Source organism: Aquarana catesbeiana, linkage group LG06 (genome assembly GCF_042186555.1).
Source record: "Aquarana catesbeiana isolate 2022-GZ linkage group LG06, ASM4218655v1, whole genome shotgun sequence".
NCBI lineage: Eukaryota > Metazoa > Chordata > Amphibia > Anura > Ranidae > Aquarana > Aquarana catesbeiana.
In genome coordinates, this window is record NC_133329.1 from 727,245 (window position 1) to 750,665 (window position 23,421).

The 23,421-nt window shown below is 51.4% G+C and overlaps 1 protein-coding gene across 1 annotated transcript in view; it reads left to right on the forward strand.

Annotated features, from left to right (window-relative positions):
- The window catches only part of LOC141147373 (sodium/glucose cotransporter 2-like), a 44,081-nt gene extending 21,647 nt beyond the window's left edge, over window positions 1-22,434 (forward strand). The window contains exons 4-9 of the mRNA XM_073634606.1: window positions 1,666-1,725; window positions 8,008-8,112; window positions 12,025-12,130; window positions 12,591-12,671; window positions 21,691-21,899; window positions 22,357-22,434. Of these exons, the coding sequence (XP_073490707.1) occupies window positions 1,666-1,725; window positions 8,008-8,112; window positions 12,025-12,130; window positions 12,591-12,671; window positions 21,691-21,899; window positions 22,357-22,434 (639 nt within the window). The remainder of the gene's footprint in view (window positions 1-1,665; window positions 1,726-8,007; window positions 8,113-12,024; window positions 12,131-12,590; window positions 12,672-21,690; window positions 21,900-22,356) is intronic.
- Window positions 22,435-23,421: the final 987 nt, after the last annotated feature.

Here is a 23,421-nt window from a genome sequence, read left to right on the forward strand (position 1 = left end):
GTTTCTCCAGACTCTCCACCTCTTCCTCTTCTCTGGACTCCTCCTCTCCTCCAGACATTCCTCCTCTCCCCTGGACTCCAGACTCTGAGTTGTGTCTTCTTCTTCCCTTTGTTTCACAAGCCTCTCCTCACTTTTTCTCGTCCTCTTCCTTTTTCACGGCTCTCCTCTCCTGCAGACTGCTCTCCTCTGTGGGATACACAATATGGATAATGATTTTGAACACCTCCTAAGCAGCAGATGCTCCACCATACTGGACATTAATACCCCGGGATGCGGCTCCACCATACTGGACATTAATACCCCCGCGATGCGGCTCCACCACACTGGACATTAATACCCCGGGATGCGGCTCCACCATACTGGACATTAATACCCCCGCGATGCGGCTCCACCATACTGGACATTAATACCCCGGGATGCGGCTCCACCATACTGGACATTAATACCCCCGCGATGTGGCTCCACCACACTGGACATTAATACCCCGGGATGCGGCTCCACCATACTGGACATTAATACCCCGGGATGCGGCTCCACCATACTGGACATTCATTCCCCGGGATGCGGCTCCACCATACTGGACATTAATACCCCGGGATGCGGCTCCACCATACTGGACATTAATACCCCGCGATGCGGCTCCACCATGCTGGACATTAATACCCCGGGATGCGGCTCCACCATACTGGACATTCATTCCCCGGGATGCGGCTCCACCATACTGGACATTAGTACCCCGGGATGCGGCTCCACCATACTGGACATTAATACCCCGGGATGTGGCTCCACCATACTGGACATTAATTCCCCGGGATGCAGCTCCACCATACTGGACATTAATACCTCCGGGATGCGGCTCCACCATACTGGACATTAATACCCCGCGATGCGGCTCCACCACACTGGACATTAATACCCCGTGATGCGGCTCCACCATACTGGACATTAATACCCCGGGATGCGGCTCCACCATACTGGACATTAATACCCCGCGATGCGGCTCCACCATACTGGACATTAATACCCCGGGATGCGGCTCCACCATACTGGACATTAATACCCCCGCGATGCGGCTCCACCACACTGGACATTAATACCCCGGGATGCGGCTCCACCATACTGGACATTAATACCCCGGGATGCGGCTCCACCATACTGGACATTAATACCCCGGGATGCGGCTCCACCATACTGGACATTAATACCCCGCGATGCGGCTCCACCACACTGGACATTAATACCCCGGGATGCGGCTCCAGCATACTGGACATTAATACCCCGCGATGCGGCTCCACCATACTGGACATTAATACCCCGCGATGCGGCTCCACCATACTGGACATTAATACCCCGGGATGCGGCTCCACCATACTGGACATTCATTCCCCGGGATGCGGCTCCACCATACTGGACATTAATACCCCGGGATGCGGCTCCACCATACTGGACATTAATACCCCGGGATGCAGCTCCACCATACTGGACATTAATACCCCCGGGATGCGGCTCCACCATACTGGACATTCATTCCCCGGGATGCGGCTCCACCATACTGGACATTCATTCCCCGGGATGCGGCTTCACCATACTGGACATTAATTCCCCGGGATGCGGCTCCAGCATGTTCTCCTCTTATAGGAAATCTCTTTGTCGCCTTCTCTCCAGGCTCTCTTTGTGGTTTTGCTCATGGGTTGGATTTTTGTTCCCGTATATCTGACAGCCGAGGTGAGAACAAAATATTAGATATTAAATAAATTCTATTGATTTTTTGCCATTTCTAATCACTTTAGGAATTAAAGCTGATCAAAGTTCAAAAGTCATTGTGACCCCCTCCTATTTAACAATGGTGCAAATCCTTCCATAATGATTATCGCTGTACTATGTACCTATAAATATCAATGGAGACAGGAGACCAGCAGAAGGGATCTCTAGGCTTGTGTCACAGACCAGCAGCTGGAGGAGTCTCAGGGCTGGTACCACAGGCAAGTGGCTTGAGGAGTCCTAGAGCTTATACCACAGGCAAGTGGCTGGAGGAGTCCCAGGGCTTATACCACAGGCAAGTGGCTGGAGGAGTCCCAGGGCTTATACCACAGGCAAGTGGCTGGAGGAGTCCCAGGGCTGGTACCACAGGCAAGTGGATGGAGGAGTCCCAGGGCTTATACCACAGGCAAGTGGCTGGAGGAGTCCCAGGGCTTATACCACAGGCAAGTGGCTGGAGGAGTCCCAGGGCTTATACCACAGACAAGTGGCTGGAGGAGTCCCAGGGCTGGTACCACAGGCAAGTGGCTGGAGGAGTCCCAGGGCTGGTACCACAGGCAAGTGGCTGGAGGAGTCCCAGGGCTTATACCACAGGCAAGTGGCTGGAGGAGTCCCAGGGCTTATACCACAGGCAAGTGGCTGGAGGAGTCCCAGGGCTTATACCACAGGCAAGTGGCTGGAGGAGTCCCAGGGCTGGTACCACAGGCAAGTGGCTGGAGGAGTCCCAGGGCTTATACCACAGGCAAGTGGCTGGAGGAGTCCCAGGGCTTATACCACAGGCAAGTGGCTGGAGGAGTCCCAGGGCTTATACCACAGGAAAGTGGCTGGAGGAGTCCCAGGGCTTATACCCAAGTCAAGTGGCTGGAGAAGTCCCAGGGCTGGTACCACAGGCAAGTGGCTAGAGGAGTCCCAGGGCTGGTACCACAGGCAAGTGGCTAGAGGAGTCCCAGGGCTGGTACCACAGGCAAGTGGCTGGAGGAGTCCCAGGGCTGGTACCACAGGCAAGTGGCTTAAGGAGTCCCAGGGCTTATACCACAGGCAAGTGGCTGGAGGAGTCCCAGGGCTGGTACCACAAACAAGTGGCTAGAGGATTCCCAGGGCTGGTACCACAGGCAAGTGGCTTGAGGAGTCTCAGGGCTTATACCACAGGCAAGTGGCTGGAGGAGTCCCAGGGCTGGTACCACAAACAAGTGGCTGGAGGAGTCCCAGGGCTTATACCACAGGCAAGCGGCTGGAGAAGTCCCAGGGCTGGTACCACAAACAAGTGGCTGGAGGGGTCCCAGGGCTTATACCACAGGCAAGTGGCTGGAGGAGTCTCAGGGCTGGTACCACAGGCAAGTGGCTGGAGGAGTCCCAGGGCTGGTACCACAAACAAGTGGCTGGAGGAGTCTCAGGGCTGGTACCACAGGCAAGTGGCTGGAGGAGTCCCAGGGCTGGTACCACAAACAAGTAGCTGGAGGAGTCTCAGGGCTGGTACCACAGACAAGTAGCTGGAGGAGTCTCAGGGCTGGTAATACAGGCAAGTGACTGGAGGAGCCTCAGGGCTGATTCCACAGACAAGTAACTGGAGGAGTCTCAGGGTTGTTAATACAGGCAAGAGGCTGGAGGAGTCCAAGGGCCGGTACCACAGACAAGTGACCGGAGGAGTTTCAGGGCTGGTACCACAGACAAGTGGCTGGAGGAGTCCCAGGGCTTATACCACAGGCAAGTGGCTGGAGGAGTCCCAGGGCTGGTACCACAAACAAGTGGCTGGAGGAGTCCCAGGGCTTATACCACAGGCAAGTGGCTGGGGGAGTCCCAGGGCTGGTACCACAAACAAGTAGCTGGAGGAGTCCCAGGGCTGGTACCACAGGCAAGTGGCTTGAGGAGTCCCAGGGCTTATACCACAGGCAAGTGGCTGGAGGAGTCCCAGGGCTTATACCACAGGCAAGTGGCTGGAGGAGTCCCAGGGCTGGTACCACAAACAAGTGGCTGGAGGAGTCCCAGGGCTTATACCACAGGCAAGTGGCTGGGGGAGTCCCAGGGCTGGTACCACAAACAAGTAGCTGGAGGAGTCCCAGGGCTTATACCACAGGCAAGTGGCTGAAGGAGTCCCAGGGCTTATACCACAGGCAAGTGGCTGGAGGAGTCCCAGGGGTTATACCACAGGCAAGTGGCTGGAGGAGTCCCAGGGCTGGTACCACAGGCAAGTGGCTGGAGGAGTCCTAGGGCTGGTACCACAAACAAGTAGCTGGAGGAGTCTCAGGGCTGGTACCACAGGCAAGTGGCTGGAGGAGTCCCAGGGCTGGTACCACAAACAAGTAGCTGGAGGAGTCTCAGGGCTGGTAATACAGGCAAGTGACTGGAGGAGCCTCAGGGCTGATTCCACAGACAAGTAACTGGAGGAGTCTCAGGGTTGTTAATACAGGCAAGAGGCTGGAGGAGTCCAAGGGCCGGTACCACAGACAAGTGACCGGAGGAGTTTCAGGGCTGGTACCACAGACAAGTGGCTGGAGGAGTCCCAGGGCTTATACCACAGGCAAGTGGCTGGAGGAGTCCCAGGGCTGGTACCACAAACAAGTGGCTGGAGGAGTCCCAGGGCTTATACCACAGGCAAGTGGCTGGGGGAGTCCCAGGGCTGGTACCACAAACAAGTAGCTGGAGGAGTCCCAGGGCTGGTACCACAGGCAAGTGGCTTGAGGAGTCCCAGGGCTTATACCACAGACAAGTAACTGGAGGAGTCTCAGGGTTGTTAATACAGGCAAGAGGCTGGAGGAGTCCAAGGGCCGGTACCACAGACAAGTGACCGGAGGAGTCCCAGGGCTGGTACCACAAAAAAGTAGCTGGAGGAGTCCCAGGGCTGGTACCACAGGCAAGTGGCTTGAGGAGTCCCAGGGCTTATACCACAGGCAAGTGGCTGGAGGAGTCCCAGGGCTTATACCACAGGCAAGTGGCTGGAGGAGTCCCAGGGCTGGTACCACAAACAAGTGGCTGGAGGAGTCCCAGGGCTTATACCACAGGCAAGTGGCTGGGGGAGTCCCAGGGCTGGTACCACAAACAAGTAGCTGGAGGAGTCCCAGGGCTTATACCACAGGCAAGTGGCTGGAGGAGTCCCAGGGCTTATACCACAGGCAAGTGGCTGGAGGAGTCCCATAGGTTATACCACAGGCAAGTGGCTGGAGGAGTCCCAGGGCTGGTACCACAGGCAAGTGGCTGGAGGAGTCCCAGGGCTTATACCACAGGCAAGTGGCTGGAGGAGTCCCAGGGCTTATACCACAGGCAAGTGGCTGGAGGAGTCCCAGGGCTTATACCACAGGCAAGTGGCTGGAGGAGTCCCAGGACTGGTACCACAGGCAAGTGGCTGGAGGAGTCCCAGGGCTTATACCACAGGCAAGTGGCTGGAGGAGTCCCAGGGCTTATACCACAGGCAAGTGGCTGGAGGAGTCCCAGGGCTTATGCCACAGGAAAGTGGCTGGAGGAGTCCCAGGGCTTATACCACAGGCAAGTGGCTGGAGGAGTCTCAGGGCTGGTACCACAGGCAAGTGGCTAGAGGAGTCCCAGGGCTGGTACCACAGGCAAGTGGCTTGAGGAGTCCCAGGGCTTATACCACAAGCAAGTGGCTAGAGGAGTCCCAGGGCTGGTACCACAAACAAGTGGCTGGAGGAGTCCCAGGGCTTAGACCACAGGCAAGTGGCTGGAGGAGTCCCAGGGCTGGTACCACAAACAAGTAGCTGGAGGAGTCCCAGGGCTTATACCACAGGCAAGTGGCTGGAGGAGTCTCAGGGCTGGTACCACAGGCAAGTGGCTGGAGGAGTCCCAGAGCTGGTACCACAAACAAGTAGCTGGAAGAGTCTCAGGGCTGGTACCACAGGCAAGTGGCTGGAGGAGTCCCAGGGCTGGTACCACAAACAAGTAGCTGGAGGAGTCTCAGGGCTGGTACCGCAAACAAGTGGCTGGAGGAGTCCCAGGGCGGGTACCACAAACAAGTAGCTGGAGGAGTCTCAGGGCTGGTACCACAGGCAAGTGGCTGGAGGAGTCCCAGGGCTGGTACCACAAACAAGTAGCTGGAGGAGTCTCAGGGCTGGTACCACAGACAAGTAGCTGGAGGAGTCTCAGGGCTGGTAATACAGGCAAGTGACTGGAGGAGCCTCAGGGCTGATTCCACAGACAAGTAACTGGAGGAGTCTCAGGGTTGTTAATACAGGCAAGAGGCTGGAGGAGTCCAAGGGCCGGTACCACAGACAAGTGACCGGAGCAGTTTCAGGGCTGGTACCACAGACAAGTAGCTGGAGGAGTCCCAGGGCTTATACCACAGGCAAGTGGCTGGAGGAGTCCCAGGGCTGGTACCACAAACAAGTGGCTGGAGGAGTCCCAGGGCTTATACCACAGGCAAGTGGCTGGGGGAGTCCCAGGGCTGGTACCACAAACAAGTAGCTGGAGGAGTCCCAGGGCTGGTACCACAGGCAAGTGGCTTGAGGAGTCCCAGGGCTTATACCACAGGCAAGTGGCTGGAGGAGTCCCAGGGCTTATACCACAGGCAAGTGGCTGGAGGAGTCCCAGGGCTGGTACCACAAACAAGTAGCTGGAGGAGTCCCAGGGCTTATACCACAGGCAAGTGGCTGGAGGAGTCCCAGGGCTTATACCACAGGCAAGTGGCTGGAGGAGTCCCAGGGGTTATACCACAGGCAAGTGGCTAGAGGAGTCCCAGGGCTGGTACCACAGGCAAGTGGCTTGAGGAGTCCCAGGGCTTATACCACATGCAAGTGGCTAGAGGAGTCCCAGGGCTGGTACCACAAACAAGTGGCTGGAGGAGTCCCAGGGCTTAGACCACAGGCAAGTGGCTGGAGGAGTCCCAGGGCTGGTACCACAAACAAGTAGCTGGAGGAGTCCCAGGGCTTATACCACAGGCAAGTGGCTGGAGGAGTCTCAGGGCTGGTACCACAGGCAAGTGGCTGGAGGAGTCCCAGAGCTGGTACCACAAACAAGTAGCTGGAAGAGTCTCAGGGCTGGTACCACAGGCAAGTGGCTGGAGAAGTCCCAGGGCTGGTACCACAAACAAGTAGCTGGATGAGTCTCAGGGCTGGTACCACAAACAAGTAGCTGGAGGAGTCTCAGGGCTGGTACCACAGACAAGTAGCTGGAGGAGTCTCAGGGCTGGTAATACAGGCAAGTGGCTGGAGGAGTCTCAGGGCTGATTCCACAGACAAGTAACTGGAGGAGTCTCAGGGTTGTTAATACAGGCAAGAGGCTGGAGGAGTCCAAGGGCCGGTACCACAGACAAGTGACCGGAGGAGTTTCAGGGCTGGTACCACAGACAAGTGGCTGGAGGAATCTCAGGGCTGGTACCACAGGCAAGTGGCTGGAAGAGTCTCAGGGCTGGTACCACAGGCAAGTGGCTGGAGGAGTCTCAGGGCTGGTACTACAAACAAGTGACTGGAGGAGTCCCAGGGCTGGTACCACAGGCAAGTGGCTGGAGAAGTCCCCAGGGCTGGTACCACAGCTGGAGTAGTAACAGGGATAGCAACACAGATGTGCACCTCAACACACAGGGCCACACCACGTGAAGCTCAGTACTCTGGTAGCAGTTAGTAATAGTTGCACATATGGTGGAAGCAATGAGGTACAAGGTCCTCAGTGGTACATATGGTAGAGGAGGAATGGTAGAAGGTCCTCTCTCAGTGGCACATATGGTATAAGAGTTCCCCATCAGTGGCACATGGTAGCAGAGGAGTGTTACAAGGTCCTCTCTCAGTTGCACAGTTCAGGTGCCGTGGTAGAAGGTCCTCCCTCAGTGACATATACGGTAGAAGCAGAGTGGTACAAACTGCTCTCTGAGTGGCACATATGGTAGAGGAAAGAGGGTTGGTACAAGTTCCTTTCTGTGTGCCACAAATAGTAAAGGCGTGGTGGTTCAAGATCCTCCCTCAGTTGCACATATGGTGGAGGTGAAGTGGTAGAAGGTCCTCCCTCAGTTGCACATATGGTGGAGGTGAAGTGGTAGAAGGTCCTCCCTTAGTGGCACATATGGTGGAGGTGAAGTGGTAGAAGGTCCTCCCTTAGTGGCACATATGGTAGAGGTGGAGATATACAGCATCCTCTTTCGGTGGCACATGTGGTACAGATGGGGTGGTAGAAGGTCCTTCCTTCAATGGTCCATATTGAAGAGAAGGGATAAAACAATGTCTTTCTGTGTGGCACACGTGGTACGTGGTTTGTGGTGGGAAAGAGATGACAAAGGATCTTCCATGTCACATTTATTATCCCCACCAGGTGGTGACAATGCCGGAATATCTGAAGAAACGTTTTGGAGGAGAACGAATCCAAATCTACCTCTCCGTCCTTTCCCTGGCCATGTATATATTTACTAAGATCTCTGTAAGTATCACAGGACACACCCCCTAATATTACTACACTGAGAACCCTTACCCCTATCACAGGACACACCCCATAATATTACTACACTGAGAACCCTTACCCCTATCACAGGACACACCCCCTAATATTACTACACTGAGAACCCTTACCCCTATCACAGGACACCCCATAATATTACTACACTGAGAACCCTTACCCCTATCACAGGACACACCCCATAATATTACTACACTGAGAACCCTTACCCCTATCACAGGATATACCCCATAATATTACTACACTGAGAACCCTTACCCCTATCACAGGACACACCCCATAATATTACTACACTGAGAACCCTTACCCCTATCACAGGATATACCCCATAATATTACTACACTGAGAACCCTTACCCCTATCACAGGACACACCCCATAATATAACTACACTGGGAACCCTTACCCCTATCACAGGACGTACCCCATAATATTACTACACTGAGAACCCTTACCCCTATCACAGGACACCCCATAATATTACTACACTGGGAACCCTTACCCCTATCACAGGATATACCCCATAATATTACTACACTGAGAACCCTTACCCCTATCACAGGATATACCCCATAATATTACTACACTGAGAACCCTTACCCCTATCACAGGACGTACCCCATAATATTACTACACTGAGAACCCTTACCCCTATCACAGGACACACCCCATAATATTACTACACTGAGAACCCTTACCCCTATCACAGGACACCCCATAATATTACTACACTGAGAACCCTTACCCCTATCACAGGACACACCCCATAATATTACTACACTGGGAACCCTTACCCCTATCACAGGACACCCCATAATATTACTACACTGAGAACCCTTACCCCTATCACAGGATATACCCCATAATATTACTACACTGAGAACCCTTACCCCTATCACAGGACACACCCCATAATATTACTACACTGAGAACCCTTACCCCTATCACAGGACACACCCCATAATATTACTACACTGAGAACCCTTACCCCTATCACAGGACACCCCATAATATTACTACACTGAGAACCCTTACCCCTATCACAGGATATACCCCATAATATTACTACACTGAGAACCCTTACCCCTATCACAGGACACACCTCATAATATTACTACACTGAGAACCCTTACCCCTATCACAGGACACACCCCATAATATTACTACACTGAGAACCCTTACCCCTATCACAGGATATACCCCATAATATTACTACAATGAGAACCCTTACCCCTATCACAGGACACACCCCATAATATTACTACACTGAGAACCCTTACCCCTATCACAGGACATACCCCATAATATTACTACACTGAGAACCCTTACCCCTATCACAGGACACACCCCATAATATTACTACACTGAGTGCCCTTACCCCTATCACAGGATATACCCCATAATATTACTACACTGAGAACCCTTACCCCTATCACAGGACACACCCCATAATATTACTACACTGAGAACCCTTACCCCTATCACAGGATATACCCCATAATATTACTACACTGAGAACCCTTACCCCTATCACAGGATATACCCCATAATATTACTACACTGAGAACCCTTACCCCTATCACAGGACACACCCCATAATATTACTACACTGAGTGCCCTTACCCCTATCACAGGACACACCCCATAATATTACTACACTGAGAACCCTTACCCCTATCACAGGACACACCCCATAATATTACTACACTGAGAACCCTTACCCCTATCACAGGACATACCCCATAATATTACTACACTGAGAACCCTTACCCCTATCACAGGACACCCCATAATATTACTACAATGAGAACCCTTACCCCTATCACAGGATATACCCCATAATATTACTACACTGAGAACCCTTACCCCTATCACAGGACACACCCCATAATATTACTACACTGAGAACCCTTACCCCTATCACAGGACACACCCCATAATATTACTTCACTGAGAACCCTTACCCCTATCACAGGACACCCCATAATATTACTACACTGAGAACCCTTACCCCTATCACAGGATATACCCCATAATATTACTACACTGAGAACCCTTACCCCTATCACAGGACACACCCCATAATATAACTACACTGAGAACCCTTACCCCTATCACAGGATATACCCCATAATATTACTACACTGAGAACCCTTACCCCTATCACAGGACACACCCCATAATATTACTACACTGAGAACCCTTACCCCTATCACAGGATATACCCCATAATATTACTACACTGAGAACCCTTACCCCTATCACAGGACACACCCCATAATATTACTACACTGAGAACCCTTACCCCTATCACAGGACACACCCCATAATATTACTACACTGAGAACCCTTACCCCTATCACAGGACACACCCCATAATATTACTACACTGAGAACCCTTACCCCTATCACAGGACACACCCCCTAATATTACTACACTGAGAACCCTCACTCCTATCACAGGACACACCCCATAATATTACTACACTGAGAACCCTTACCCCTATCACAGGACACACCCCATAATATTACCACACTGAGTGCCCTTACCCCTATCAAGGATTATAATGTATGACCAGTCCTTATGTAAACCTGTCTTATTTGGACATTATATCTGGAGCTCTCTTATTACAGGTCCTCCCTTGTTGGTACATATGGTAGAGGTGGGGTTGTAGAAGGTCCTCCCTCAGTGGCACATATAATAGAGGTTTGGTGGTACAGGGAACTTCCTCAGTGGCACATATGGTAGAGGTGGAGTGGCGGACATTCCTCTCTCAGTAGCACATATGGTAGGGAAGGGTGGTAGAAGGACTTCCCTCAGTGGTTGAGGTGGACATTCCTCTCTCAGTGGCACATATGGTAGAGGTGTGGTGGTAGAAGGTCCTCCCTCAGTGGCACATATAGTAGAGGTGTGGTGGTAGAAGGTCCTTCCCCAGTGGCACCTACAGTAGAGGTGTGGTGGTACAGTGACCTCTCTCAGTGGTACATATGGTAGAAGTGAGGTGTTAGAAGGTCCTCCCTCAGTGGCAAATATGGTAGAGGTGGGGTGGTAGAAGGTCCTCCCTCAGTGACACATATGGTAGAGGTGGGGTGGTAGAAGGTCCTCCCTCAGTGGCACATATGGTAGAGATGTGGTAGAAAGTCCTCTCTCAGTGGCCCATATAGTAGAGGTGTGGTGGTACAGGGTCCTTCCTCAGTGGCACATATGGTAGAGGTGGGGTGGTCGAAGGCCGTCCCTCAGTGACACATATGGTAGAGATGTGGTGGAAAGTCCTCCCTCAGTGGCACATATGGTAGAGTTGTGGTGGTAGAAAGTCCTCCCTCAGTGGCCCATATAGTAGAGGTGTGGTGGTACAGGGTCCTCCCTCAGTGGCACATATGGTAGAGATGTGGTGGTGGTAAGGCCTCTCTCAGTGGCACATATGGTAGAGGTGTGGTGGTACAGGGTCCTTCCTCAGTGGCACATATGGTAGAGGTGTGGTGGTACAGGGTCCTCCCTCAGTGGCACATATGGTAGAGGTGTGGTGGTACAGGGTCCTCCCTCAGTGGCACATATGGTAGAGGTGTGGTGGTACAGGGTCCTCCCTCAGTGGCACATATGGTAGAGGTGGGGTGGTAGAAGGTCCTCCCTTAGTGGCTCATATGGTAGAGATGTGGTGGAAAGTCCTCCCTCAGTGGCACATATGGTAGAGGTGTGGTGGTGGTAAGGCCTCTCTCAGTGGCACATATGGTAGAGGTGTGGTGGTACAGGGTCCTCCTTCAGTGGCACATATGGTAGAGGTGGGGTGGTGGAAAGTTCTCCCTCAGTGACACATATGATGGGGTCTTCATACAGGTACATATTAGTGTGTGACCCGTCCTCTTCTGCTTGTGTCAGGTGGACATGTTCTCTGGAGCCATCTTCATACAGGTTGCCCTGGGCTGGAATATTTATCTTTCTGTCATCGCCTTGTTGGTGATCACCACCATATACACCGTGACCGGTAAGTTGAGCCCCTCCTTCTGCTCTGTGATAAAACACAATGGTCTCCATAAGGGTAACGTCCCGGTACTCGCCTTGATCTCCATATGGGTGACGTCCCGGAACTTGCCTGAATTTCCATACGGATGACGTCCTGGAACGCGCCTTGATCTCAATACGGATGACGTCCCGGAACGCGTCTGGTTCTCCATACGGGTGATGTCCAAGAGCTCGCCTGGATCGCCATAAGGGCGACGTCCTGGAACTCGCTGGGATCTCCATACGGGTGACGTCCCGGAACTCGCCGGGATCTCCATGTTACAATGTGTCAATGATTGGATTCAGGGAGAATAAATAACAATTGTTCCGTTGTGGAGACATCTAGGAAGGAATAAACCATGAAATGTAGAGATTGGGGATGTAATTGCACCTCATTTATATATTTCTTTCTCTTATCTCTCCCCCCACTCCTTCCTTCCTAGGGGGTCTTGCAGCACTCATGTATACGGACACTGTGCAGACCTTTGTCATCATCGGAGGGGCCTGCGTCCTGGCCGGATACGGTGAGTGAACTGCGGGTTTCATACGGGGGGTGACATCTATATAATGGCTTTCTGATAACAGTCATGGCCGGTGGAAGACATTTATGTGGTACCTCGTGGGCGGGGTTTAGGTGGCCATGTGCAGACAAGTGGAACTACCATGTTTCATTACTGAACTCAGGCTGGGAGCTGCAGTCATGTGACAGCCAACATTAAGGCCGATCTCTGGACCTAGACATGAGCTACAAAGACACTGTTAGCTCCTTGTGCTTGGTGGCTGATTCCTTCACACTGATGACACTCTCATGCGTAGAGGACACCACTCCCTGGTATCGCTGAGCATGTACCGGGCTCCACCAATCCAGAAAGTTCCTGTCACCTCCCTCCCAGTGACACATCCCATGGTTACTCTCTCTCTCCAACCTCTTGCTCTCTTCTCCCAGGGCCCCTCTGTATCTCTCTCTTCTGTGACTCCCCAGGGTCCCCTCTGTATCTCTCTCTTCCGTGACTCCCCAGGGGCCCCTCTGTATCTCTCTCTTCCGTGACTCCCCAGGGTCCCCTCTGCATCTCTCTCTTCCGTGACTCCCCAGGGGCCCCTCTGCATCTCTCTCTTCCATGACTCCCTAGGGTCCCCTCTGCATCTCTCTTTTCCGTGACTCGCCAGGGGCCCCTCTGCATCTCTCTCTTCTGTGACTCCCCAGGGGCCCCTCTGCATCTGTCTCTTCCATGACTCCCCAGGGGCCCCTCTGTATCTCTCTCTTTCGTGACTCCCCAGGGGCCCCTCTGCATCTCTATCTTCTGTTACTCCCCAGGGGCCCCTCTGCATCTCTCTCTTCTGTGACTCCCCAGGGGCCCCTCTGCATCTCTCTCTTCTGTGACTCCCCAGGGGCCCCTCTGCATCTCTCTCTTCCATGACTCCCCAGGGTCCCCTCTGCATCTCTCCCTTCCATGACTCCCATGGGCCCCTCTGCATTCCTCTCTTTCGTGACTCCCCAGGGGCCCCTCTTCCCATGACTTCAGGCTGGGTCCCTAGATACTCTGCATAACTGGTCTGGTCTCAAATTGTGGGGAACCGGCTGCTAGTGGAGGTGCCAAGTACTTAACCCCCTCCACTGCCAGAGGAACCGTCACCCCTGCCAGTCACCCGGCTCCTGGCTGGTTGGCTGCATAAAAAAAGCAATGACAAAAACACTGTAGTCCTTAGCAACGACACACTTACTTACTTATGTTGTATCATCTTCTAGCTCTGCCCCCTTGTGGTGCTGCAAGCTCCGTTCTTTAGATACGCTGCGCATGCACCCCTTTGAGAGACTTCAGACCAGGCAAAGCAAGAGAACCAAAAAAATCCTTTACTGGGGTAGCTGCTGAAAACAGGACAGTTCTCACAAAGCGGCTTCAACGCCGGTCCTGTACAGAGGTCCTCTATACCCTATAGAGTGTGCGGTTCTTACACAGAAGGCAAGTCCATAACACAATCCCTTGTAAGGCAAAAGTCCATCAGGGTAATAATCCACAAGAGGTGGTGCAAGTTCCTAAGAGTCCACCATGGCAGTGATCCATAGAGGTAGCAAGTCCATGATTAGCAGCTACAAGTCCACAGGATCCCCAGGCTTAGGACCCTCACCAGGAACCCCAATTAGGATCCTATCACCCCCCCCCCCAAAGGGGTGACCTCTCCAGTAGAGTATCAAGCTACATTTTGGCAGTATTTCCCCAGGAACAAACCCAGGGACTTGGAGGTGGCCCCTTTTATCTCGGTCGGCCTATCGGAGGCAGCAATCCAGCTGAAAATGGTGAGAAGAAGGTTAACCCCTTACAGCCTGGTTACCCCTAACTCCCAGTCCAGGAGGACACAGGTAAGCATGCAAACAATGTAACATTTGGGACCCAACCGGCTCATCTAAAGAGAAGAGAACGGCCAATGGAAACACGTAACACAGACACGTTACCCCTGATAGCCACCTACCTACAGTCTTCCAGTATATAAAACCTCCTGGAAGTATCGCTTCTCCTTCCTTTACCAGGACTTTGTATCAGGAATGATGAACCCCATGAAGTGAGATGTAGAGAAGCACATTACATAGATGTGAATAAAGACACCAGTCCATCCAATTCACCTTAAATGTGTGTGTGTCACCACCATATACTATATCCCTGTACATTGTGTTCACTAAGAAACACATCTAAAGGTTTTCTGAATTAATCTACACTCTTCGCTCCACCAACTATGGAAGGGAGAGCCACATCCTTACTAGCAGAAAAGAAACCCCTTCACAGGTTAAGACGGAAGGGCTTCTCCTCCAACGTCATCATGTGACTGGAGTCATTTCCTCCCAATAATAGTCTCCATTTACAGATCTATATATTGGGATCCCCTCTAAACCTGATATTAAATGTAAATCTTTTTATTAAAGAAAATAACAAACATCATACTTACCTGCACTGTAAGGCCCCTTTCACACGATCGGACCGTTCAGGGGTCAGTTTTGTCGGCAGACCTGAACGGGCGCTCAATGTAAGGCTATGGAGCGATGGATGTCAGCGGTGACATGTCCGCTGACATCCGACCCGCCAAAATCAGACGGATGGCCCTACGTTCACATCTGTCCCTGGCGGATCGGGTGAGATCTGCATGTCCGTTTTCATCCAATCTCTCCATAGCAACCAGCGGTGCTCAACAACGGAGAGATCTCCCGCTCGGCTGGCGGACAGAGGCACCTCCTGGGAATGAAGTCTAATGGTTTTGCACAGAGCAGCCCCAATTCTCCTCTTCAGGGGTCCCCTGCCAGAGCTCCTGCCTCCTCCTATTCTCCAAGTGCTCCCATAGCAAACCGCTTGCTATGGGGGCACTCGTGCATGCTTGCTCCTGAGCCCCACTCTGTGTGTCCGCTCCCTCCCCACTGGTTATGTTTATCTTCCACCCCCCCATAACTGAGCTCCTCCGTCCCCCATAACTGAGCTCCTCCATCCCCCATAACTGAGCTCCTCCATCCCCCATAACTGAGATCCTCCATCCTCCATAACTGAGCTCCTCCATCCCCCATAACTGAGCTCCTCCATCCCCCATAACTGAGCTCCTCTGTCCCCTATAACTGAGCTCCTCCCTCCCCCATAACTGAGCTCCTCCATCCCCCATAACTGACCCCCTCCATCCCTCATAACTGAGCTCCTCTGTCCCCTATAACTGAGCTCCTCCATCCCCCAAAACTGAGCTCCTCCGTCCCCCATAACTGAGCTCCTCCATCCCCCATAACTGAGCTCCTCCATCCCCCATAACTGAGATCCTCCATCCTCCATAACTGAGCTCCTCCATCCCCCATAACTGAGCTCCTCCATCCCCCATAACTGAGCTCCTCTGTCCCCTATAACTGAGCTCCTCCCTCCCCCATAACTGAGCTCCTCCATCCCCCATAACTGACCCCCTCCATCCCCCATAACTGAGCTCCTCTGTCCCCTATAACTGAGCTCCTCCCTCCCCCATAACTGATCTCCTCCATCCCCCATAACTGAGCTCCTCCATCCCCCATAACTGAGCTCCTCCATCCCCCATAACTGAGCTCCTCTGTCCCCTATAACTGAGCTCCTCCCTCCCCCATAACTGAGCTCCTCCATCCCCCATAACTGAGCTCCTCCCTCCCCCATAACTGAGCTCCTCCATCCCCCATAACTGACCCCCTCCATCCCTCATAACTGAGCTCCTCTGTCCCCTATAACTGAGCTCCTCCCTCCCCCATAACTGAGCTCCTCCATCCCCCATAACTGACCCCCTCCATCCCCCATAACTGAGCTCCTCCCTCCCCCATAACTGAGCTCCTTCATCCCTCATAACTGAGGTCCTCTGTCCCCTATAACTGAGCTCCTCCCTCCCCCATAACTGAGCTCCTCCATCCCCCATAACTGAGCTCCTCTGTCCCCTATAACTGAGCTCCTCCCTCCCCCATAACTGAGCTCCTCCATCCCCCATAACTGACCCCCTCCATCCCTCATAACTGAGCTCCTCTGTCCCCTATAACTGAGCTCCTCCATCCCCCAAAACTGAGCTCCTCCGTCGCTCATAACTGAGCTCCTCCGTCCCCCATAACTGAGCTCCTCCATCCCCCATAACTGAGCTCCTCCATCCCCCATAACTGAGATCCTCCATCCTCCATAACTGAGCTCCTCCATCCCCCATAACTGAGCTCCTCCATCCCCCATAACTGAGCTCCTCTGTCCCCTATAACTGAGCTCCTCCATTCCCCATAACTGAGCTCCTCCATCCCCCATAACTGAGCTCCTCTGTCCCCCATAACTGAGCTCCTCTGTCCCCTATAACTGAGCTCCTCCCTCCCCCATAACTGAGCTCCTCCATCCCCCATAACTGACCCCCTCCATCCCTCATAACTGAGCTCCTCTGTCCCCTATAACTGAGCTCCTCCATCCCCCATAACTGAGCTCCTCTGTCCCCCATAACTGAGCTCCTCCGTCCCTCATAACTGAGCTCCTCCATCCCCCATAACTGAGCTCCTCCATCCCCCATAACTGACCCCCTCCATCCCTCATAACTGAGCTCCTCTGTCCCCCATAACTGAGCTCCTCCATCCCCCATAACTGAGCTCCTCCATCCCGCATAACTGAGCTCCTCCATCCCCCATAACTGAGCTCCTCTGTCCCCTATAACTGAGCTCCTCCATCCCCCATAACTGAGCTCCTCCATCCCCCATAACTGACCCCCTCCATCCCTCATAACTGAGCTCCTCTGTCCCCTATAACTGAGCTCCTCCATCCCTCATAACTGAGCTCCTCTGTCCCCTATAACTGAGCTCCTCCATCCCTCATAACTGAGCTCCTCTGTCCCCTATAACTGAGCTCCTCCATCCCCCATAACTGAGCTCCTCCATCCCCATAACTGAGCTCCTCCATCCCGCATAACTGAGCTCCTCTGTCCCCCATAACTGAGCTCCTCCATCCCCCATAACTGAGCTCCTCCATCCCCCATAACTGACCTCCTCCATCCCCCATAACTGAGCTCCTCTGTCCCCTATAACTGAGCTCCTCCCTCCCCCATAACTGAGCTCCTCCATCCCCCATAACTGAGCTCCTCTGTCCCCTATAACTGAGCTCCTCCCTCCCCCATAACTGAGCTCCTCCATCCCCCATAACTGACCCCCTCCATCCCTCATAACTGAGCTCCTCTGTCCCCTATAACTGAGCTCCTCTGTCCCCCATAACTGAGCTCCTCCATCCCCCATAACTGAGCTCCTCTGTCCCCCATAACTGAGCTCCTCCGTCCCTCATAACTGAGCTCCTCTGTCCCCCATAACTGAGCTCCTCCATCCCCCATAACTGAGCTCCTCTGTCCCCTATAACTGAGCTCCTCCATCCCCCATAACTGAGCTCCTCTGTCCCCTATAACTGAGCTCCTCCATCCCCCATAACTGAGCTCCTCCATCCCCCATAACTGAGCTCCTCTGTCCCCTATAACTGAGCTCCTCCCTCCCCCATAACTGAGCTCCTCCATCCCCCATAACTGACCCCCTCCATCCCTCATAACTGAGCTCCTCTGTCCCCTATAACTGAGCTCCTCCATCCCTCATAACTGAGCTCCTCTGTCCCCTATAACTGAGCTCCTCCATCCCCCATAACTGAGCTCCTCCATCCCCCATAACTGAGCTCCTCCGTCCCTCATAACTGAGCTCCTCTGTCCCCCATAACTGAGCTCCTCCATCCCCCATAACTGAGCTCCTCCATCCCCCATAACTGAGCTCCTCCATCCCCCATAACTGATCTCCTCCATCCCCCATAACTGACATCCTCAATCCCTCATAACTGAGCTCCTCCATTCCCCATAACTGAGCTCCTCCATCCCCCATAACTGAGGTCCTCCATCCCCCATAACTGAGCTCCTCCATCCCCCATAACTGAGGTCCTCCATCCCCCATAACTGACATCCTCAATCCCTCATAACAGCTCCTCCATCGCCTATGACTGGGGTCCTCCAGCCCCCTTATTATCTTTATTGCCCTTCTCTGGACTCTCTCCAGTTCCATCACATCCCTTCTGAGGACTGGTGACCAGAACTGGACAGAATACTCCAGATGTGTCCGGAACAGAGTTTAGTAAATTAGTAGAATTATAGTTTTATCTCTAAATCTCAAATTCCTCAGTGTAATCCAGATACACCACATCCACAGGCCTTCCTCTATTCAAATTACAGCTCACTTCCTCATAGAATGTTAACAGATTGGTCCTCCAGGAACCGTCCTTCATAAATCCATGCTGGTTACTACTAACGATACTATTTTCATCAGCAAATTCTTGGATATAGTTCTGTATCATTCATTCCAATAGTTAACATACTATTGATGTAAGGCTGATTGGCCTGTAGTTTCTAAGTACTATATTTACTGTATCTTGGCCCTTTTTTAAATATTGGTACTATGTTTGCTTTTCACCACCATTGACGTTGCACAAACCTGATGGAGTGAAGTATAGAGTCCTGTAACACATTGATGGTATATAAACCTGATGAAGTGTAGTATAAATTCCTGACCCCGAGGAGGTGCTAGGCACGTTACCCCAACAGTGTTTAAATGTGATCCTCTCAAGGTGGGGAAAATCGACGGTGTGGATTTCTTAAGGGGTTTCTAACAACCTCTCAAATGTGATTTGAATTCTACCTTCATTACCTTACAGCCAATCAGATGAAACTAGAGTCCTCCATATTATTGTTGGTTCTTCCCTTTCATTGGGGAGTCCTCCATATTATTCTCAGTTCTTCCCTCTCATTGGGGGGGGGGGGGTCCTCCATATTACTCTCAGTTCCTTCCTCTTGTTGGGGAGTCTTTTGTAATATTCTTAGTTCTTTCCTCTCCTCGAGGAGTCCTCCATGTTATTCCTAGTTGTTTCCTCTTCCTGGGAAGTCCTCCATATTATTCTTAGTTCTTCCCCCTCATTGGAGAGTCCCCCATGTTATTCCTAGTTGTTCCCTCTCATTGGGGAGTCCTCCATATTATTCTTAGTTGTTCCCTCTCATTGGGGTGTCCTCCATATTATTCTTAGTTGTTGCCCCTCATTGGAGAGTCCTCCATATTATTCCTAGTTGTTCCCTCTCATTGGGGAGTCCTCCATATTATTCTTAGTTGTCCCCCCTCATTAGAGTCCTCCATGTTATTCTTAGTTGTTCCCTCTCATTGGGGAGTCCTCCATATTATTCTTTTTTTTTTTCAAATATTTTATTTCAACCACAAAAGGTGAGTCCAGGTTATCGCAGTAACCATATTTACACAATAATATTACAGATACATTACAGTGATAGAGCAGTGGTCCATTTGTTAAGTCAGAACATATGTGATACTCTCAATGTACATTCAGAAAGAATATAATTCCCGTGACATAACCATCAAGGGGAGAACCTTTAACAACAATATCTGGAGTCGCCTCATCTATTTTCCATTTTCTAAATAATGAGATAGAAATCAGTAGAGAAAGGTTAGTTGTGAATAAACGTGGGAAAAAGAAGAGAAGAGAGGGGGGATGAACAATGGATAGTTCGTTATTGGGTATCCAATCATATCGTCTACTCTCGACAATCATGAGTTAAGGAGGGTCAAATCTTCTTCAGAGAGGATAAACATATTCCATAATCTCCATAATCTCCATAACTCCGTGTATGTTTCTTGTTTGTTTTGTGCTGTAAGTGTGAGATCTTCCATCTTATCGATCTCTTCTATGGAGCCAGTGTCCGATAGTAGGAGGTGATGTGATGTGTTTTTCCACTTAAGGGGGATGCATGCTTTAGCTGCATTTACCAGGTGTAGTAGGATAGATTTCTTATATTTTTTTGGTGGAATGGTCGTAACGTGTAATAGGAAGAAAGCTGGATCCTCAGGTATTTTGTAATCTGTGAATTTTTGGATAATGTTCCGTACTTCCCTCCAGTATGGTGTTATCTTTGAACAGGACCAAAAAATGTGTAGCATCGTACCTCCCTCCTGCCCTGCATATTATTCTTAGTTCTTCCTTCTCATTGGGGAGTCCTCCATGTTATTCCTAGTTGTTCCCTCTTCCTGGGGAGTCCTCCATATTATTCTTAGTTCTTCTCTCTCCTTGGGGAGTCCTCCATATTATTCTTAGTTCTTCCTTCTCATTGGGGAATCCTCCATGTTATTCCTAGTTGTTCCCTCTCCTTGGGGAGTCCTTCATATAATTCTTCCCTCTCCTTGGGGAGTCCTTCATATAATTCTTCCTTCTCCTTGGGGAGTCCTTCATATAATTCTTCCCTCTCCTTGGGGAGTCCTTCATATAATTCTTCCTTCTCCTTGGGGAGTCCTTCATATAATTCTTCCCTCTCCTTGGGGAGTCCTCCATATAATTCTTAGTTCTTCTCTCTCCTTGGGGAGTCCTCCATATTATTCTTAGTTCTTCTCTCTCCTTGGGGAGTCCTCCATATTATTCTTAGTTCTTCCTTCTCATTGGGAAATCCTCCATGTTATTCTTAGTTCTTCCCTCTCCTTGGGGAGTCCTCCATATTATTCTCAGTTCTTCCCTCTAATTGAGGAGTCCTCCTATTATTCTTAGTTGTTCCCTCTCATTGGAGAATCCTCCATATTATTCTCAGTTCTTCCTTCTCATTGGGCAATCCTTAATTTTATTCTCAGTTCTTCCCTCTTGTTGGCGAATCCTTTATAATATTATTCTTAGTTCCACCCTTTAGAAGGGGAATCCATCAGACATGAGCCACACGTGGAATGTTCTAGGTTGGCCGACTCCAGCTTCTATTGTTAGGAGGAGCAGTAAGGCACAACCGTGGTATACATTGTGTATTGCTGAAAAGTAGAAGCAGGGGCTGAGTATGTAATGAGCATATCTGTATAAAGATTAGACATTCTCCTCAGACCTGGAGGGATATTCTCTCCCCAGCAGCTGCCAGTCAAGGCGCCCCTCCCCCCACACAGTAAGCACTTATGTTTTAGATCCATGTCACTTTTATATCCAGTTTTGTACTTTTCTCTAGTTGGTTTTCAGGCTGTGATGAAATTAAGCTTGTTCTTGTGTCCTTCAGCTTTTAGTGAGGTGGGAGGCTACAACGCCCTGATGGAGAAGTACATGAATGCTACACCCAGCAACCTGGGCAACATCTCATTCGCTTGCGCCTCTCCACGCTCAGATGCTCTGCACTTGCTGCGGGATGCCAAAGATGGGGATCTACCTTGGCCAGCTGTGATTGTGGGACTGACCATTGTGGCCACCTGGTATTGGTGCAGCGACCAGGTAATTCCCATTGTGTACATCTAATTGTGATCTGCCCCCAACTATCATCACTAGTGTCACCTCAAACAACCCAACCTGAAGCCTTAGGCCTAGACTGCTGGACCCATCATGAAATGAGGCTTCTGATCGCTGTACTGATATCCAGTGAAGTCAATGAGACACCAGATAACCTGTAATGTGACCCCATCTGGTGCCCTTTGTACCTGGATCCGATCTTCTCCACCATCCTGTCCTCCACCCATTACTGTGCTTCTGATTTTTCTCACAGACCTCATACACCTCTCCCAAACACCAGATAACCAATAATGTGACCCCTTCTGGTGTCCTCTGTACTGGGATCTTCATCATCCTGTCCTCCTCCCAATACTGTGCTTTTGGTTCTTCTCATAGACCTTGTACATCTCTTCCAGACACCAGATAACCGATAATGTGACCCCTTCTTATGTCCTCTGTACAGGGATTTTCTCCCATTGCTGTGCTTCTGGTCCTTTTCATAGACCTTGTACACTTCTCCCAGACACGATATAACCCATAATGTGACCCCTTCTGGTGTCCTCTGTACTGGGATCTTCTCCACCATCCTGTCCTCCACCCATTACTATGGTTCTGGTTCTTTTTATAGACCCCATAAACCTCTCCCAGGCTCCAGATAATGTGACCCCTTCTGGTGTCCTCTGTACCAGGACCTTCGCCACCATCCTGTCCTCCACCCATTACTGTGCTGGTTCTTTTCATATACCTCATACACCTCTCCCAAACACCAGATAACCAATAATGTGACCCCCTTTGGTGTCCTCTGTGCCGGTGTCTTGCCGAGAAAGTTCCCTCGGCGGATAAGGACCCCCCCTGTACTGCGCAGGCGCAGCGACTGCGCAGTAGGAACTACTATCAGCCGCCGGAGATAGCCGAAGCTCAAACTCTTCAATCAGCTGTACACGGCGCCTGCGCTCTGGGTCCAGGTTCCTTCCCCACCATCCAAGTGGACCTAGAGGGGAAATAAAAAAGAGCCGAGCGAAGTGAGGCCGTGCCCCGAAGCGTGGCGACCGAAGCGAGGGGCCCTCTTACAGGCGCTGTGTACAGCTGATTTTCACCTATTCCCGCCGGATCCTACTGTGCAGGCGCAGCGCCTGCGCAGTAGAGGGGGGTCCTTATCCGCCGAGCGGAACTTTCTCGGCAGAACACCGGGTTCTTCTTCACCATCCTGTCCTCCATCCATTACTGTGCTTCTGGTTCTTCTCATAGACCTTGTACACTTCTCCCAGACACCAGACAGCTCCATATACACAGTCACAGAGGATGGAAGGTCGGCCTTTTGACTGATTCCCTTGCCCCCCTCCCCCCATCCATCACTTCACATGTTGATTTGTGACTGAGGTTGGCTATAGACCGGTAGAGATTTGTACCAAAATTCTTTGTGAATTCAATAACTGGACAAATGTTGGTCGATATTTCGTTTTCTCTAACATTTGATTTTGGAATGTAACTTCCTGAACAGAAATCATATTTTCCATCCGCCTCCTGC